Genomic DNA, 18,795 nt, shown 5'->3' on the forward strand with positions numbered 1-18,795 from the left:
TGAATCTCAAGCTGGGATTACCCAAAAAAACAAAACAAAACAAAAAGAACAAGCGTTGGTGAGCAGATGCAATGAGGGGAACCTTAGTACTCTGTTGGTGGGAATGTGAACTGGTGCAGTCGCTATGGAACACAGCATGGAGGTTCCTCAAAACCAAGCACTTCCCCTCCGGGTATGTATCTTAAAGAAAACGAACACAACAACTGGAAAAGGTCTATGCGCCCCCAGGTTCCTGGCAGCATTATTCACAAGCACTAAGGCGTGGAGACCACCTCCAGGCTGATGGAGGGAGGGATGAGTGAGGAACATGCGGTGCTAGTGTGTATGCGAACGGAGTGTTTTTCAGTCTTGAGAGAGAAGGAAATCCTGCTTTTGCAACACATGGATGGAACACGAGGGCCTTATGCTAAGTGAAATAAGCTGGGCAGAGAAAGAGAAATCTGTACGATCTCATGCATAGGTGGATTCTTAAAAAAATCAAAACTAAAATAAACTCATGAATACAGAGAATCGATGGGTGGTTTCCACAGGTAGTGTTGGGTTCTGGGTAAAAGTGGTCAAAAAGTACAACTTTCTAGTGGGGCAAGTGGGGCCCTAAAAAAATAAAATGAAATAAATGTAAGTAACATATGGAGCTCCTATATGGAGCTCACCTTGTGTCTTCATCGGAAAGTGACCATCTAAAGAAAATCTCTTCCCTGTGTACCGAGACATATGGTCAAGACTCCTCTGGCCTTCATCCCACGGACACCAGAGGCAGCTCTCAAACTGGAGATTTCAGATTGCCTGGGGAGAGCCTCATTCCCCTCAGCCCATACACTCTGTCCTGTATGTTGGGAGTCAGAATGAGATGGGGAGGTGAGAGGGGAGGAAATTGCAGCCAGAAGCCACCAGGTAGAGGCAGAAGGGCCAAAGAGGAAATCTTCCCATAACCTGTGCCAGGAAGGAGGGGCACCAAGGTCAGGCTGGCCCCCCTCCGGGTCACAATGCCCATCCTAATAAAAGCAAAATAGCCCAAGCAATTGAATTGGTTATTTGCAGCAACAACTATTTTCACATTCAAGAAGACTTACTCACTTCATATCAGTGAAAGGTGGAGGTATATCATACACCTATTTTTCTTTTCGGTCTTTTTAGGGCCGCACACGGCATGTGGAGCTTCCCAGGCTGGGGGTTGAATCAGAGCTACAGCCGCCAACCTACACCACAGCAACACCAGATCTGAGCCACATCTCTGACTTACACCACAGCTCAGAGCAATGCTGGATCCTGAACCCATGGAGCAAGGGCGAGGATTGAACTTTCATCCTCATGAATCCTAGTCTGATTCATTTCCTCTGAGCTACAACGGGAACTCCTCATAGATCTATTTTTAAAACAAGTTAATAATAATACCTTTATCAAGGTGGCAGTCACATGACATGAAAATACTAACGATTATGTCGGATATATAAACTCTTGGAGGATGAGGTGAAAAGGAAACTACAATGATGTGGGTGAGAAAGTGAACCAGGAGGCTCCCCCTTGTGGAGGAGAGAGAAAGCACTGGTGAAAGTTCTAGACCCCATGACGGTGGGATGAGGATTTTGGAGATGGCCTCCTGGCCCCAGCAGTGTGGGTCCTGGAGAAAGACATCCGGGAAAAGACTTTCTGTGGCGAGAATGAATGGTGAGTTTTTGCAACATGAGACCTAGTATCTGATTTAAGCTGCTTCCTGTCCTGAAGGACCATTTTCTCCTGATGTCCCCCAAACCTCAGTGAAGAGTATCACACAAGACACACTTGTATTTAGTGATGGGGAAATGCAGGGAAGAGATCTATCAGCAAGAAACACTCTAAAAACACTCCCATGGGGGACTTCCCGTCGTGGCTCAGTGGTTAACAAATCCAACTAGGAACCACGAGGGTGTGGGTTCAACCCCTGGCCTCACTCAGTGGGTTAAGGATCTGGCGTTGCCATGAGTTGTGGTGTAGGTCGCAGACATGGCTCGGATCCCGTGTTGCTGTGGCTGTGGTGTAGGCCAGAGGCTACAGCTCTGACTGGACCTCTAGCCTGGGAACCTCCATATGCCACGGGTGCGGCCCTAGAAAAAGACAAAAAGCCAAAAAATAAAAATAAAAAAAATAAAACAAAAGTGCTCCCATGGACAAGCACAGGCAAAAGAATAAAATACCCAGTAATAAATTTTAACAAGGAGGAGAGAGATCCGTACTCTGAAAATGATAAAATGCTGATGAAAGGAATTGAAGAAGACACAAAGATGAGAAGGATTCGTATTGATAAAATACCCACTGCATCCAGCCCAATCTACGGATTCAATGCAACCCCTATCAAAATACACAGAGCATTTTGACAGAACTAGAAGGAAGAGTCCTCAAATCTGTGTGGAGCCACCGAAGACCCCAAAGAGCCAAAGCAAACTTGAGAAAGCAGAACAAAGCTGGATGTATTCCATGCCCCAATTCAAACCATGCTACGAAGCTACAGTAATTCATAATCAATAGTACCGCGGTTATTTCAGAGTTCCCATCATGACCCAGTGTGTAATGAACATGACTAATATCCATGAGGATGAGGGTTCAATCCTTGGCCTTGCTCAGTGGGTTAAGAATCCAAGATTGCTGTGAGCTGTGGTGTAGGTACCCGGGTTGCTACTGCTGTGGTGTAGGGCGGCAGGTGCAGCTTCCAATTCAATCCCCAGCCTGGGAACTTCCATATGTTGCTGGTGTAAAAAGACTAAAGACAAGACAAAACAAAAAACAAAAACAAAACAGTGAACAAACAAGGAGACTTTATTGAAGTAGTACAACCCAAATATTGGCAAATTAAGGGATAATTTTGCTCCAGAAATTCCCACAGAGACGTTAAAGGGTAAGGTGGATTTTACATTACTACGTCACTCAGAAAATGCATAAATAAGAAAATGTGATATTTTCAGAACTCCTGTTGTGACTCAGCAGGTGAAGAATCCAAAGATTAGATAATCGAGGATTCAGGTTCAACCCCTGGCCTCGCTCAGTGGGTTAAGGATCCAGTGTTGCTATAAGTTGTGATGTAGGTCGAAGAATCAGCTAGGATCTGGCGTTGCTGTGGCTGTGGTGTAGGCCAGCAGCTGTGGCCCTGATTCTACCCCTAGCCCAGGAACCTCCATATCCCACAGGTGTGACCCTAAGAAGAAAAAAAAATGTGGTATTTTACACAAATTATGAGGAGGCAGGTGACTTAAAACTAAAAAAGACAAGCTGTTTTCCTGATTCTACTGTGGATAGATGTCCACGCTGACAGGGGAGGTTTGGAGACCAGAAACTCAGGGTGTGAACCAGGTAACGTCTGGGTCCCGAGAGGATCAGCCTCTTGGTCGGGCTGGGGATGGAGAGAGAGGAGCAGCAGGGAGGGGAGGGCTGACGTAGGACCAAAAGCAGACTCAGGGTAGGAGATGGGGGGGGCACTTCAGAAACAATGAGGCACTCCTTGGGGGGTGTAGTCCACAGTCATGTTTTATTTCCTGTATCGTATGATGCTTGGACATCTTACAAAATGTACCGGCCTGGGAAGGACGCCGCCTCCCAGGGTCAGCCAATTCTTAGAGACAGAAAAGGGCCCTGCCAGGAGCTCACCTTTCAGCTGCAAACCAACCAATCCTTAGCCCATAACCCTCAACCATTCTCCTTAACTACCCCTCCCACCACCAAGATCCTATTTCCCTTCTCTAAATCCTTCCTGAACTGGTAGCAGTCTACTCAAGACCATCGTCAGAGCCCCAAACCCACCAGGGCTTATTCAAACTAGCACATCCCAATGTATTTTGCCTGCCCAGCCTTGCCTTTCCATGGAAACCCCAGGAAAGCCTTCCTGGCACCTGCTCCTTCTGCCTCAGCAATACTTGGTGCTTCCCCCTGTGGCCCTGCCCAGTGGGCTGTGCCACCGCTCCTGGAACACATACAAAATAAAAGTCTCCTTTCACTGGCATTGACTCTACAGCATCACACAGGTGCCTCCTCAAATTCAAAGCTCATGGGTGCAAAGGAGATAAGGTTTGCGTTGAGCGATTCCAGGAAGAAGCTGACTGCAATGTCCTCTCGTGTGTGTGTCTTCTGGGCGCCTTGTCCTCACCGGAACCCTGTCTTGAGAAGCAGGGAGGCTCAGTTCTGCCTCTCAGCACTGCTGCCTAGTGGCCTCCACACCTGCAGAGGAACCAGGCCAGGTCAGAGACTTGGACACTTTAGCTCCAAGCAGGACGGGACAGTTCAGCCCCACCTGGAACGTGGGGGCCCGTCATCAGACTTCCCACGAGAGGCGCAGGTCCGCTCACCTGGTGTAGTACATCCAGGTGAGGCCATAGGCGAGGAGGAAGCCAAGCCCCATCAGGGCCCCTCTGATCAGGGTGAGGACCAGGGGCCAGGAGCCCTGCTGCTCCTCAGTCACACAGCTGCAGGAAGGGGGGCTTCCTGGGGAAGGGTCAAGGGGGTGAAGTTCTGGCCCCAGGCCCCAGCCCCTCCCACAGCCCAGACACCTGACCCCGCTGCCCCCAGCCCCCACACCTGTCCTGCAACTCACTCTGCACAGAGAGGCGGAAGGAAACTTGCTGGGAGCCCAGCGGGTTCTGAGCTTGGCAGGTGAATTCCCCTCCATCATCAGCCCCCACGTGTGGCAACTCCAGGACTCCGGGTGCTGAGGGCTGCGAGGGGCGAGGGGCTCTTCCCTCCCGGGACCAGCTCATCACAGCAGGGGGGTTGCTGTCAGCCCCACAGACCAGGCGCAGGGACTGGCCCTCCAGGACCGGCAGTGATGTGCCATTCAGGTCTGGGTAAGAGACACACGGCAATTTCAGTGGAGCTGGGTGACAGGGCTGTCTCTCCCTCCCTCTCCCCCCAGAGCCAGAGGTGGGAAGATGGGCCATGTGACAAGTGGCAGGGTGGCTTAATCGAAGCTGAAGAGGCGACGGCCCTCGTGGTCAGGTCAGGAGACCAGGGACAAAACGGGAGCTGGTTCTGAGGCTGGCAGGATGCTGAGAAGTGGACAGGCAGTGGGAGGGAAGATGTGTCAAGAATGAGGCAGCTGGAGTTCCGGCTGTGGCTCAGCGGGTTAAGAACCTGACTAGTACCCATGAGGATCCCTGGCCTCACTCAGTGGTTTAAGGACCTGGTGTTGCTGTGAGCTGTGGTGTACATCGCAGACACGGCTTGGATCTGGCATGGCTGTGTCTCAGGTGTAGGCTGGCAGCCACAGTGCTGATTCAACCCCTAGCCTGGGAACCTCCATATGCCCCGGGGGGGGCCCTAAAAAGACCACACACACAACAAAATGAGAGTCTGGCTGATGAGCAGGAAGGCACCTGTGTCCACACCTTGGCTGGGAGGACGGGAGCACCAAAGACAGGGTACCAGTGGGAGAGAGGGTAGGGTCAGGGATGTTGGAGCCCTGTGGGCCGGGCTGAGGGAGTTGGGCTTTGCTCCGGGGTCACTGGAGAGCAGTGGAAGCCTATGAGTAGGGGAAGCACAGAATCAGCCCTGACTCTGGGAAGACCCTCCTGGGGCCATGTGGGGCCTGGCCCGAAGATTACACAGGAGGCAGGGAGGCTGAGGGGGAGGCTGACATCCAGGATGAGACTGGAGCTGGGTCTGGGGCCTAGGGCAGAGAAAGAGGAAGTGATGTGAGAAGTGAAGTCTCAGTGACTCATGGGCAGATCTGGTGAGAAAGGGCCTGTGGAGACTGATGTCCCCACCACACCCGGGTCAAGTCGGGGCTGGGGGCATCAGCGAGGGGTGCTTAATGTGCAGCATGTGGTCAGATGTATAAAGCACAGAGAAGCATCAAGATAGGGTCAGGATCGGGACAGGGCTGCAGGTGGAGACCGGGGATAGGATGAGGATTCCCAGGAACAGGACCGGGCAGAGAGACTGGAATGGGGTCCAGGGTGGAGCCTTGGCGGGTGGGAACGCAGAAGGCTCCTGGCAAAGGTGATGGGATCAGAGGTGAAAGAGGGCACCTGTCAGGAGGCGGGGACAGACAGAAATTTAAAAACAGAGCAGAACCTCAAGCAGTCCATCTCAGAGACATGGAGAGTGGAACGCTGGTGACCAGAGGCTGCGGGGCAGGGCATGGGGAGCTCAAGTCTGATGGCTCCAGAGAGGCAAGATGTAAAGATATCTACACGTTGGTTCCACAACCCCGTGGACGACTTTTCCCACGGCTCAGCGGTACCATTAAATACGGTAGAGGTGGTCGGTTACATCTGAGGTGTGTTTTCTCCCAATTCCAAATAAAATTAAAAACTGAAGGAAAGGAAAGAGAGCAGCCAAACGTGATACTGGGCCCCTGGATATGAGCCATTGGTGAGAGGCTGGGGGGAAGGGGCCGAGCGGGGGGGGGGGGGGGGGGCGGCGAGAGACTGCTCATCTCTGAGCCCTGAGCCCTGAGCTGGCAAAGACCCGCTCCCATCACTGCCCCAGAGAAGAGACCATCTTTCTTACCTGTGACTTTTTCCTCGACCATTCTGGTCGTCATCAGCTGTGGCGCGTCTGGGAAGGGAAAGGAGGGAAGGGGCGATGGGGCGGGGACTCTGTCCTTTCCCCCAGGAGCTGCCTAAGTGGAAGGGACGTGGCTTTATCCCCCCCATCTCCTCAGGGAGACTGCTGCCAGGACTGGACCTTCCTCCTGCCACCCCTGCCCTCAGGGACCCAGCCCCCCCCCCCACTCACAGTGGATGTTGAGCTGGATGGTTCTCTCCGTGGTCACCTGAGCTCCTTGGAGTTTCACCTGACAGGTGAGGTTGGTGCCATGGTCCTGGGGTCTCGGGGTGAGGGTGAGCACCGAGGAGCCAAGGGCCTCTGGGTCCACAGCATCAAGGGCGGCCCCCGCCCAGGAGAAATGGACAAGCCTCCCCCCATCACAGACTGGCGGCAGGGAGCAGGTCAGGTTTGTGGGGCGGCCAGACTCCAGAGGCTCCAGAAAGCGGATGTCGGGTTTCTCTGTCAGGGCTGAGGAGGAGAGAGGGGTGGGCACCCAGAGCGGGACCCTGAGAGGGACCAGTGCCTCAGGGCCAGAGCTCACCCCGGGTCCCGGATCTCCCCTGCACCCCCAAACCCCGAGACCTGGAGCAGGGAGAGGTCCTATGTCCCACCGCTGTTCTAATTCGGGGGTCCGCTCCCTGGGTCCCCCGCCATACCTGTCACCTGCACCTTCAGCTTCTTATCTGTGTAAGTGTGTTTTATTCTGTGTTCTTCCTCCAGCCGGAGGACGTAGACCCCCGTGTCACTCATCCTGGCGTCTCTGATGCTCAGGGAGCAGTCCTTGTTCTGGGGATCCCCAGAGAGTTGGAATCGGTCCCGGGTCTGTGGGTTCACTGGTCTGTGTGGGTTGTTTGTGGCCACAGGCTCACCGAGGCGGGTGTTATCCCCTTCCCGGAACCAGTAGATGAAGAGATACTCAGGGGAAAACCAGTAACTCCAGGAGAAGGAGAAGGAGCAGGTCACATGGACACCCAGGCACTCCTGCACCGTCACGGATTCCTGCACTTGGAGCCAGAAACCTTGATCCTGCTGCAGGGACCCTGGGGGACACAGAGGCTCCGCTCCAGCTCCAGCACCCCCACCCCTCACCTAACCCCGCCCCCCCTCGTGCTGCCTCCTTCCCCCCACCCCCTCCCCAGCCCACTCACCCCCCCACAGCAGGAGCAGCAGCAGCAGCAGCAGGGGCACCATGTCCACCTCGGCCAGGGCAGAGCCCGGTCCAGGTCCCTCTGTCAGGGACAGGAACGCCCTGAATGTGGGGAGGGACCCGGGAGGCCCCAACAGGAAGCCAGAGGGTGACAGAGTGACAGGCAGCTGTGGCCTGGCACAGAAGGGGAACTTGGACACCACAGGTCGTGGGGGTGCGATGTGGGTGGAGAAATCATGCTGTCCCACCCTGTCCCCTGCCCCCCTCCGCGGAGGTCCCCGGAGTTTGGGAGGTTTCTCCGGGGGTGGCTGTGGAAGCGATCGCTTTGCAGACGAGGGTGAAGCCAGCAGTCGGGATCCCGGAGGGGCCTGGGCATCCGAGAAGAGACAGGGGGTCTAGACCTGGGGATCCCACGAGACACCCCCCCCCCCCGAGACCGAGACCGAGACCGAGAAACACGGACCATCCTGGACAAGAATAGTTACAATTTTCTCAAGCCTATTCAAGTTCAGGTCAGGAAAGACGTTTGCAGACCTCCAGAGTGGAGCCCAGGAGGGGAAGCAGAGCGTTAAAGGTTCCTTTGCTCCGAAGGGTTTTGGGACCATGGAAAACAGGTGTTGGTCTTCCTGGAACTGAGGGTCTTATGGGACCAGGCTTGGAGCGCGGGCCGCGCACATCGGGGAGGGGGAGGGAAAGGGAGACCCTCACCCCGCTCTGTGGGACCCCAGAAGGCTGGACCTCACACAGAAACACAAGTCAGCATCCCTCCCTCAGCACCGCCTTTTTTCCCAAAGCCCTGGGCAGGGCTCAAGCCTTGTGTGGAAATAACCTGTCATCTGAGTGCTCCTTAGGGAAGAAACTTCATAAAGTTTTCCCAAATTTGGCACTGATATTTTTTTTCTTTTTTTGCTTCTTAGGACCGCACCCAAGGCATATGGAGGTTCCCGGGCTAGGGGTCCAATCGGAGGAGCTACACCTGCCAGCCTACCCCACAGCCCCAGCAAGGCAGGATCCGAGCCGTGTCTGCAACCGACACCGCAGCTCGCAGCAATGCCTGATTCTTAACCCACTGAGCGAGGCCAGGGCTCGAACCCACATCCTCATGGTTCCTAGTCGGTTTCATTTCCGCTGCGCCACCGCGCACAGGCACCACCCCCTGCAAGAATGAACTGCCCTGTGTCAGGGGGGGGCTCGACCCCACCCACTCCTCCCCCTCCTGCATTGTTCCCGCCACACGTTCCCTCCAGAATCTCCATCCGCAGATTCCCGCCCCGCAGCTTTGATCAGCCTGGCGCCTCCCGCTCGCGCCGCGGGCGCCATCTTGGGCTGAGCCCACGCGCTGCGGCCGCCTTAGTAAACCACGCTCCCGCTTTCCCGTCTCAGCCTTGAGCGCTCCTCCCTCGGCGAACCCCCCAACTTCGTGCTGAGAGGCGGCCTGAGAACAAAGCCAGCAAAACGACAGGGTTACTACATTTTTTTTTCGTAATGGGCTGTGGGGAGTTCTCGTCACGGCTCAGCCGTTAACGAGCCCTACTCACGTCCATGCGGTTGCGGGTTCGATCCCTGGCCTCGCTCAGTGGGTTAAGGATCCGGGGTCACCGTGAGCTGTGGTCACGGTTGCAGGTGCGGCTGGGATCAGGCGTGGCTGTGGGGTAGGCTGGTGGCTGCAGCTCCCATTGGACCGCTGGCGTGGGAACCTCCATATGCCACCGGGGGGGGGGGGGCGCTAAAAAGAGATAAATAAATATTTAAAAATAAATACGAAATTTTAAAGGATTTTGGTGACCCTGACCAAGCTCCAGAACCCTCTGTGCCTCTAGCCAGGGTACTTCAGGCCTCCTCAAGCTAATCGAGTCAACATTTTTGTCTTGTTTTGTTTTCTCCATCAGGCCACCCTGAGCCGAAAGCCCTTGCCTGTGCCCTAGGGCCACCTCGCCCCAACCTCCAGGCCCGCACACCCTTCCCTGCTTGTTGGCTCCAAACCTTCCCGTGAGACTTCGGTTTCCCGGTTCACGGCGCTTCCGGGACGTCTGGGAAACAGGCTGACCTAGGTTAGTGGTTTTCCGTAAGTCTTTCTCGGATGCCCAGTTATATGAAATAAAAACGACCAAAGCCTGCTGTATAAGTAAACAAAGACCGGAGTTGCCTTTGCAGTGCAGCAGAAATGAATCCAACTGGTGACCATGAGGATGCAGGTTCAATCCCTGGCCTCACTTACTGGGTTAAGGATCCGGTGTTGCCATGAGCTGTGGTGTAGGTTAGAGCCTCCGCTCGGATCCCATGTTGCTGTGGCTGTGGTGTAGGCCGACAGCTACAGCTCCCATTCTCCCCCTCACCTGGGAACCTCCATATGCTGCAGGTGTGGCCCTAAAAAGACATAAATAAATAAATAAATAAATAAATAAATGTCCAGACTCACAGAAGGTTGAAAAGAAAGATACGTTCATTGAGATTAGAGACGCTGCTAGTAGAGCAGAACAACTTCCCAATGATCAGTGAGGGCTGATCCTGAGTATGTGGTCTTGTCTATTTTTGTGTCCCAGGGACAAAGGGGAGAGAAGTCTTTCTCTACACTTGCTGGTTGGTTGAGGGCCGCCTATAGGGCAGGGTGAGGAGAGGGGCCAAGTGCCTTTCCTGGTAGGGGGTAGGAAGGAGCAGGCCAGGTTGCTCACGAGGGGCTTGAGAACTCTGTAACAACTGCATTGGATGGAACGGGTGATAAGGGCCTGGTAATTTTTTATTTTTTATTTTTATTTTTAGTGCCGCACCCATGGCATATGGAGGTTCCCAGGCTAGGGGTCGAATCGGAGCTGTAGCCACCAGCCTACGCCAGAGCCACAGCAATGTGGGATCCGAGCCGCGTCTGCAACCTACACCACAGCTCACGGCAATGCCGGATTGTTAACCCACTGAGCAAGGGCAGGGACCGAACCCACAACCCCATGGTTCCTAGTCGGATTCGTTAACCACTGTGCCACGACGGGAACTCCGGGAACTGGTAGTTTTTATCCAGCCAGAGGCCCTTTGAGTTTATGTCCTTGGAGAGGGCACAACCACCATCACTCATGTTTTGGTGGAGACTGAAAAGCAGGCAGAGGTGTGGGAAAGATTCACAGAGAAGAGAAGGCCACAGGTGTGCCCTGCTTGGGGGCTGCTGGCTTGGGGAAGCTGGAGGTAGGCAGGGAAGAAGTGGGGCATCCTATGTGATTAGTTGGTGTGTATGTTTGGCTTCTTCTGATTGGTCCTAACTTGGGAACAGGGCCAAAAACTAGGGAAGCTGTGAGTTCTTAATCAAGTCCTGTCCTTTGAGGGCTGACTGATACGGAGTTATTGTTTAACTCCCCAAACAGGTTGCCAGAGAGATGGTCTGACCTCCTGCAAGTCTCAGTTGTCAATAATAGGTTGGCATCCTGGGCTTGTGGCTGCAGATTGTGGGTTAAAGTTCTATTTTTAAATACGGTCTGAGATCATCTATTTGCATATTGCCTTTCATGGTGTCGTAGAATAATCTCCATATTCAAGAAGAGCTACAAAAATTGTCTCAGGAGAAGACCTATACACTTATCTTTCAAAGTAAATCAGTTACCTTCTTGAATGTCTGAACAGAACAAGGAGTTCCCCTTGTGGAACAACGGAAACAAATCCAACTAGCATCCATGAGGACCTGGGTTTGATCCCTGGCCTCGCTCAGTGAGTTAAGGATCCAGTGTTGCCATGAGCTGTGGTGTAGGTCGCAGGTGCAGCTTGGATCTGGCGTTGCCGTGGCTGTGGTGTAGGCCAGCAGCTGCAGCTCTGATTTGACCCCTAGCCTGGGAACTTCCATGTGGCATGGGTTTGGCAGTAAAAGGAAAAACAAAAAACAAAAAAACAAAACAAAAACAACAAATAAGCAGAAGACCCAGGACTAGTGTAGAGGTTGAACTAAAGGATAGTCTAAAATTTCTGATTCAAATGAACATTATTTTTTTTTGACTGCACCTGTGGCATGCAGAAGTTCCCAGGCTAGAGACTGAACCCATGCCACAGCAGGGACCAGAGTCACTGTAGTGACAATCAGATCCTTAACCCACTGAGCCACCAGGGAACTCCTACCAGTGAATTTATTTACAAAATGGAAACAGACTCACAGACTTACAAAACACCCTCCCATGGTGGGTCAGCAGGTTAAGAACCGGACAGTGTCTGTGAGGTTGTGGGTTTGATCCCTGGCCTTGCTCAGTGGGTTAAGGATCCAGCATTGCCACAAGCTTCAGCATAGCTTGCAAATGCAGCACAGATCCCGAGTTGCTGTGGCTGTGGTGTAGGCCAGCTCTGATTTGACCCGTAGCTCAGGAAGTTCCATATGACACACGGGTGGCCTTAAAAGAGAGGAAACAAACCTGTGGTTACCAAAGGGGACAGGTAGCGGTGGGGAAGGGTTAAATTTAGGAGTTTGGGTTAACAGATACACACTACTATGTATAAAGTAGATAAACAACAAGCACAGGGAATTCCACTCAATATTTGGTAATAACCTACATGGGAAAAGAATTGGGAAAATTTTTTATATATATATATATATACTGAATCACTTTGCTGTCACCTGAAACTAACACAACATTGTAAATCAACTCTACTCCTCTATAAAATAAAAATTAGTTTAAAAAAGAAAAAGAAGGAGTTCCCACTTGGCTCAGTGGTAATGAACCCAACTAGTATCCCTGAGGATGCAGATTCAATCCCTGGCCTCACTCAATGGGTTAAGGATCCAGTGTTGTCATGAGCTGTGTAGGTCGCAGACATGGCTCATATCCCGTGCTGCTGCGGCGTGGAACGGCAGTTACAGCTCTGATTGGACCCCTAACCTGGGACTTCCGTATGCTATGGATGGGGCCATAAAAAGACAAAAAAAAAGAAAGGAAGGAAAGAAAGAATAGGCTAAAATTTCTGTGCATAATACAATCATGCAAATCCTAAGGTTGTGGCTTAGGGAAAAAAGACGGGACAATGCTGCAGCACGGTAACAGGAGACACACAGCTGGTGTCAAGAGTTCCCATTGTGGCTCAGTGGTTAATGAATCCGACTAGGAACCGTGAGGTTGCAGGTTCGATCCCTGGCCTTGCTCAGTGGGTTAACGATCTGGCGTTGCCGGGAGCTGTGATGTAGGTCGAAGAATCGGCTCAGATCTGTTGCTGTGGCCGTGGTGTATTAGACCCTAGTGTGGGAACACTCCACATGCCATGGGTGCAATTCTAGAAAAGACAAAAAAAACCAACACACAAACACACCTGCTGTGAGGTTCCATGGAGTAGAGCTGGACAACAAGGATTAATATCCCTTTTCAGTTGCTCCTTTTTTTTGCGGTGGTCCTTTCCCTCTCCTGTCCCCAAACTTTTACCAAGTTACACTTAATCCCACTGGACTCACAGTCCCGGAGAACGCAAGAAAGAAGTTTTATTCCCACGTTGGGAGGAAGGACATGAGGGCATATGACCGTGTGGAGAATGGCATCATGGGTAAAAATCCTCCCAGAGAGAAGGCAGGCGTGGCAGTTTTGCATTTCCTGTACTTGTCCGGCGTGGGAACGTCAGGGATCGTCTCCAGAGAGCAAAATCCCCGAAGGCCACAGCATTCGAGGAACCTTGTTTTCTACCAAGCGTTGTGCGAACATACCTGAAGATATCAATCAGTACCGGACAATTGGGACATGATTGAAGGTAGACAGAAGGGGAGGAGAATAAAGGCATAAAACCACTGACAGAGGCTGTGATATGAGGTCGTGAAATTGAAGCGTGGGAGGAAGTTATGCAGGGCTCTGTCTAGCGTGGGTGTCAGGAAAGATAGTGTCGGCGCTTGACCAGCAGAGTCTCCAGGGCTGGGAAAAAACAAGGCACCTGTGAAGATCTGGCTCTCCCTTGATTTGGTTTCTAGCGAGCAGGCCAGGTCCAGGGCCGATTTGTGTTTTGTTTGGCTGAAACACTTTAGAAATATTTTATTTTATTTTGTCTTTTTGCCATGTCTTGGGCTGCACCCGAGGCATATGGAGGTTCCCGGGCTAAGGGTCTATTCAGAGCTGTAGCTGCCGGCCTACACCAGAGCCATAGCAATGCAGGATCTGAGCCACGTCTGCGACCTACACCGCAGCTCACGGCAACGCCAGATCCTTAACCCACTGAGCGAGGCCAGGGATCGAACCCGCAACCTCATGGTTCCTAGTCGGATTCATTAACCACTGAGCCACGACGGGAACTCCTTTGGAAATATTTTAAATGATAAACTTACAATATTGAAGCATGGGAAAATATCTTGCAATAACACGAAAGCCTTGTTGAAAAGACTGGCAGGTCTAGTATTCTCACAGGGTAGCAGCCAGCTGAGGCTGCACAAGAGCTGACTCCTTTGGCTTTGCCATACTCCCCACCATGTACTGTTGTCTGCCCACCGCTAACACAGAATCCAGGTACCATTTGCTCAAAAGCTTGCCCAGCTGTCTGCCTTGTACTAGTCCACTCTCCTCATGTACCATAACTGCCTTGTCCATGTAGAAATTTGATCTGGGAGGCCTTGAAACTACCAAACAAAAATCCTGCAAGCTGGAGTCTCTCTGTGTCTAGACAGAGCAGAGGTCTGCGAACCTTGACAAAGGGGATGAAACAAGGTCAAGGACTCCCCCTGCTGGATTTGGTGAACTTAGCTTTTTTTTTTTTTTTTGGTCTTTTTGTCTTTTTAGGGCCGCACTTGGGGCATATGGAGGTTCCCAGGCTAGGGGTCCAATCAGAGCTACAGCTGCTGGCCTACACCAGAGCCACAGCAACGTGGGATCCGAGCCGCATCTGTGACCTACACCACAACTCACGGCAACTCTGGATCCTTAACCCCCTGAGTGGGGCCAGGGATCGAATCTGCGTCCTCATGGATACTAGTCAGGTTCGTTAACCACTGAACCACGATGGAACTCCAACTTCGCATCTTAAACGTACTTCGGAGGTTAGGCTTAGGGAAACCAAATTCCCAATGTGCAGTGTGTAAGGCCCAGCCTCGAACAAAATTAAGTCAAAATAATATAGCAAGAGGCTTCATGCAAATTCCTTGCACGTTGTCACTCTCATTCTTTTTTTTTCCCCGTCTTTTTGCTATTTCTTTGGGCCACTCCCGCGGCATATGGAGCTTCCCAGGCTAGGGGTCGAATCAGAGCTGTAGCCACCAGCCTACGCCAGAGCCACAGCAACACAGGAGCCGAGCCGTGTCTGCAATCTACACCACAGCTCATGGCAACGCCAGATCCTCAACCCACTGAGCAAGGCCAGGGATCGAACCCACAACCTCATGGTTCCTAGTCGGATTCGTTAACCACTGCGCCACGACGGGAACTCCATCACTCTCATTCTTACAACAAGAAAAAGCGGAACAAACTGAGAGTCAATGCCTTTTCTTAGATTCATGAGAGAATTGGCATCACAGAGCCAGTCACCACCGCAAAATCTAGAGAGCCTGGCAAATCCAGACAGTTACAACTTATATCTCTGCACTTTCTGCCTAATTTTGCTGAGAACCTAGAAATGCCCTTTGAAAAATTGTCTATTAAAACAACAACAACAACACTATTATTACAGCCTGAAGAGACGGACCAAGCATCAGAACAAGACTTGGGGAGTTCCTGTTGTGGCTCAGTGGGTTAGGAACTCCATGCTGACTCTCTGAGGATGCAGGTTCAATCCCTGGCCTTGCTCAGTGGGCTCCGGATGCGATGTTGCCACAAGTTATGGCATAGGTCACACACGTGGCTCAGATCCCATGTTGCTATGGCTGTGGCACAGGCCTAGGGCTGAAGCTCAGATTTGACCCCTAGCCTGGGAACGTCCATATGTTGCAGGTGTAGCCATCAAAAGAAAAAGAAAAAGACTCGGATATGACACAGATGTTGCAATTCTGACACAGGGAATTTAAAATAGCCATGATTATGATGCTAAATGTTCCAAGAGAAAAAGTAGATGACATGCAAAAACAGATTGTAATGTACCAGGGAGCTGGAAGCTCTAAGGTAGAATCAAAATGAAATACCAGAAATCAACAACACTGCCACAGAAATGAAGAACACCTGGTCTGTTTGACTGACAGCAAACTAACTCCTTCTCTGCAACACAGAGATGGGTCCAGGAGACAAAAGCCCTCGGCACCTAGGAAGTCCTGATTTTTTATTCTTATTTTTCAAATTTTTTATTTATTTGGTCTTTTTTTTTTTGCCTTTTCTAGGGCCGCACCCGAGGCATATGGAGGTTCCCAGGCTAGGGGTCTAATCCGAGCTGTAGCCACTGGCCTATGCCACAGCCACAGCAATGTGGGATCCAAGCCGAGTCTGTGACCTACACCACAGCTCACAGCAATGCTGGATCCTTAACCCACTGAGCGAGGCCAGGGATGGAACCTGCAACCTCATGGTTCCTAGTCGGATTCTTTAACTACTGAGCCACGACGGGAACTCTCTGACTTTTTAAAAAATATTGAACGTTTTAATTCATGAGCGTGATATATCTCTTATTGAGGGTTTCTTTAATTTTTCTCAGCAATATTTTCCAGTTTTCAGTGTGGAGGTCTTGCAACTATTTTGATAGTTTTACTTTTAGAAATATTGGGAGGTTTGATGCTTTCTGAAAGATATTGTGGGAGTTCCCATTGTTGGTCAGCAGAAATGAACCTGACTAGTATCCATGAGGATGTGGGTTTGATCCTTGGCCCCGATCAGCGGGTTAAAAGATCCAGCTTTGCCGTAAGCTGTGGCGTAAGCAGATACAGTGCAAATCTGGTGTTGCTGTGTCTGTGGCGTAGGCCAGCAGCTGCATCTCCAATTCACCTCCTAGCCTGGGAACCTCACAGGTCACGAGAACAGTCCTAAAAAGCAACACCCCCCCATATTGTGGCCTTTGCACTGTGGCAGAGTAGATGAAAAATCTGACAGCAGCAGCTCAGGTCTCTGTAGAGGTACAGGTTCGATCTTCAGTCCCCATGCAATGGGCTAAAGGATCTGCTGTTGCCGCAGCTGTGGTGTAAGTCACAGCTGCAGCTCGGATTCAATCCCAGGAACTCCCATATGCCTCAGGTATGGCCACACACACACACACACACACACACAAAGATACTGTATTTTTAATTTAATTTTCTAAAGTTGCTAATGGATATAGATGTTATAGCTGTATGTTGATTTTGGTTTTTTGTCTGTTTATGGCTGCACCTTCAGCATATGGAAGTTCCCAGGCTAGGGGTCAAATCAGAGCTGCACCTACAGGCCTACATCAAATCCACAGCAACCAAAAAAAAATTGATAGGTAAGAAGTGGATTGATTCAAAGGGACAGACAGAATGTGGGCCATCTCAAAAAGCAAGAGGACCTTAAAAAAGCCTTTTTTTTTTTCTTGGCTGTGGTTTGCAGCAGCTTGATATGGGATATCAGTTCCCAGAACCCAGGCCACAGCAGTGAAAGCACTGAGTCCTAAGCATTAGACCACCAGGGAACTCCCCATTAAAAAAAAATATTTTTTCTTTAGGGCCGCACGTGCAGCATGTGGAAGTTCCCAGGCTGGGGGTCAAAATGGAGCTACCGCTGCCAGCCTACACTGCAGCCAGAGCAACACCAGATCCGAGCTGCATCTGCAACCTACACCACAGCTCACGGCAACGCCAGATCCTTAACCGACTGAGCAAGGCCGGGGATGGAACCCACATCCTCATGGATACTAGTCGGGTTTGTTACTGATGAGAAACTATGGGAACACCCCTAAAAATATTTTTAATTCTTCGGTTACAGTTTAACATATGGAAATATCTTGCAACAATCTGAATAGCTAACTTTTGAAAATTTTGGACATCTGGCATTCCCATGTGACAAGAATCAGCTGGGGCTGGGCAGGGGTGGCCCAGCTTTATTTTGCCACATTCTCCCACTAAGTGCTATGGTCTCCGATGCACTCAGGCCAAAGCTTGGGTACCATTTATCAGTATACTTGCCCCATTTTTTTTTCTTACCCAGGCCTCGTACTCATTTTTATACCTGTTTTACTCCTGTGGGGGCTTAATTTTATATTTCCTGGGAAAAGAGATGCCTTGACCCATCAAACAAAAATTCCTCCCCCTAGAGACTTACTCTCTGACTTAATTTCTCAAGAGAGGGATTTGCTCAATCTGAGGCTGGAAGACAGTCAAAGCCCAAGACCGCCCCCTGCTGGACAAGGTGCGCCTAGCAAGCTTGGCTGCTAAATCAAAGAGAGACCAAGTCTCCAATTGCTTCCAACACTCTTTTGACATAATATTTTTTTTTTTTAAATAATAAACTAGGAGTTCCCGTCGTGGCACAGTGGTTAACGAATCCGACTAGGAACCATGAGGTGGCGGGTTCAGTCCCTGGCCTTGCTCAGTGGGTTAAGGATCTGGTGTTGCCGTTGAGCTGTGGTGTAGGTTGCAGACGCGGCTCGGATCCTGCGTTGCTGTGGCTCTGGCATAGGCTGGCGGCTACAGCTCAGATTAGATCCCTAGTCTGGGAACCTCCGTATGCCGCTGAAGTGGCCCCAGAAAAGGCAAAAAGACAAAATAATAATAATAATAATAATAATAATAATAATAAACTAGGAGTTCCCATTGTGACTCAGTGGTTAACGAACCCGACTAGCATCCATGAGGACATGGGTTCAATCCCTGGCCTCGCTCAGTGGGTTAAGGATCTGGCGTTGCTGTGAGCCATGGTGTGGGTTGCAGATGTGGCTTGGATCCTGTGTTGCTGTGGCTGTGGTTTGGACCAGCAACTGTAGCTCCAATTCAACCCCTAGCCTGGAAGTCTCCATATGCCACAGGTGCAGCCTTAAAAGACAAAATAATAATAATAATAATAAACTAGAAAAGGAATATCGGAGCTTCCATTGTGGCTCAGTGGCTTAAGAACCCGTCTAGTCTCTGTGAGGATGCAGGTTCAATCCCCGGCCTCGCTCAGTGGATTAAGAATCCCTCATTGCCTCAAGCTGTGGCTCAGGTCACAGATGCGGCTCAGATCTGGTGTTGCTGTGGCTGTGGTGTAGGCCAGCAGCTGCAGTTCCCATTAGACCCCTAGCCAGGGACCTTCCATATGCCGCAGGTGTGGCCCTGAAAAAAAGAGAAAAGAAGAGGAATA

The 18,795-nt window shown here is 51.1% G+C and overlaps 1 protein-coding gene across 2 annotated transcripts; it reads right to left on the reverse strand.

The window, feature by feature from the left end:
* Window positions 1-2,775: 2,775 nt before the first annotated feature.
* LOC100516272 (sialic acid-binding Ig-like lectin 14) lies at window positions 2,776-7,770 on the reverse strand. 2 transcript variants are annotated; one of them, XM_003127392.6, is made up of 7 exons: window positions 7,662-7,770; window positions 7,170-7,553; window positions 6,703-6,981; window positions 6,475-6,522; window positions 4,559-4,804; window positions 4,314-4,449; window positions 2,776-4,185 (listed from the first exon to the last, which is right to left on the reverse strand). In XM_003127392.6, the coding sequence occupies exons 1-7, from the start codon at window positions 7,702-7,704 to the stop codon at window positions 4,170-4,172; spliced, it is 1,152 nt and encodes a 383-aa protein (XP_003127440.4). In that variant the 5' UTR covers window positions 7,705-7,770; the 3' UTR covers window positions 2,776-4,169. The 2 variants fall into 2 exon arrangements, with proteins under 2 accessions (XP_003127440.4, XP_084817913.1); XM_084961787.1 differs by lacking the exon at window positions 6,475-6,522.
* Between the last annotated feature and the right edge of the window lie 11,025 nt (window positions 7,771-18,795).

This window comes from Sus scrofa, chromosome 6 (genome assembly GCF_054392235.1).
Source record: "Sus scrofa isolate SSC_HxYL_T2T_F1_AM1 chromosome 6, Sscrofa_HxYL_maternal_Yorkshire_Landrace_v2.0, whole genome shotgun sequence".
Taxonomy (NCBI): domain Eukaryota; kingdom Metazoa; phylum Chordata; class Mammalia; order Artiodactyla; family Suidae; genus Sus; species Sus scrofa.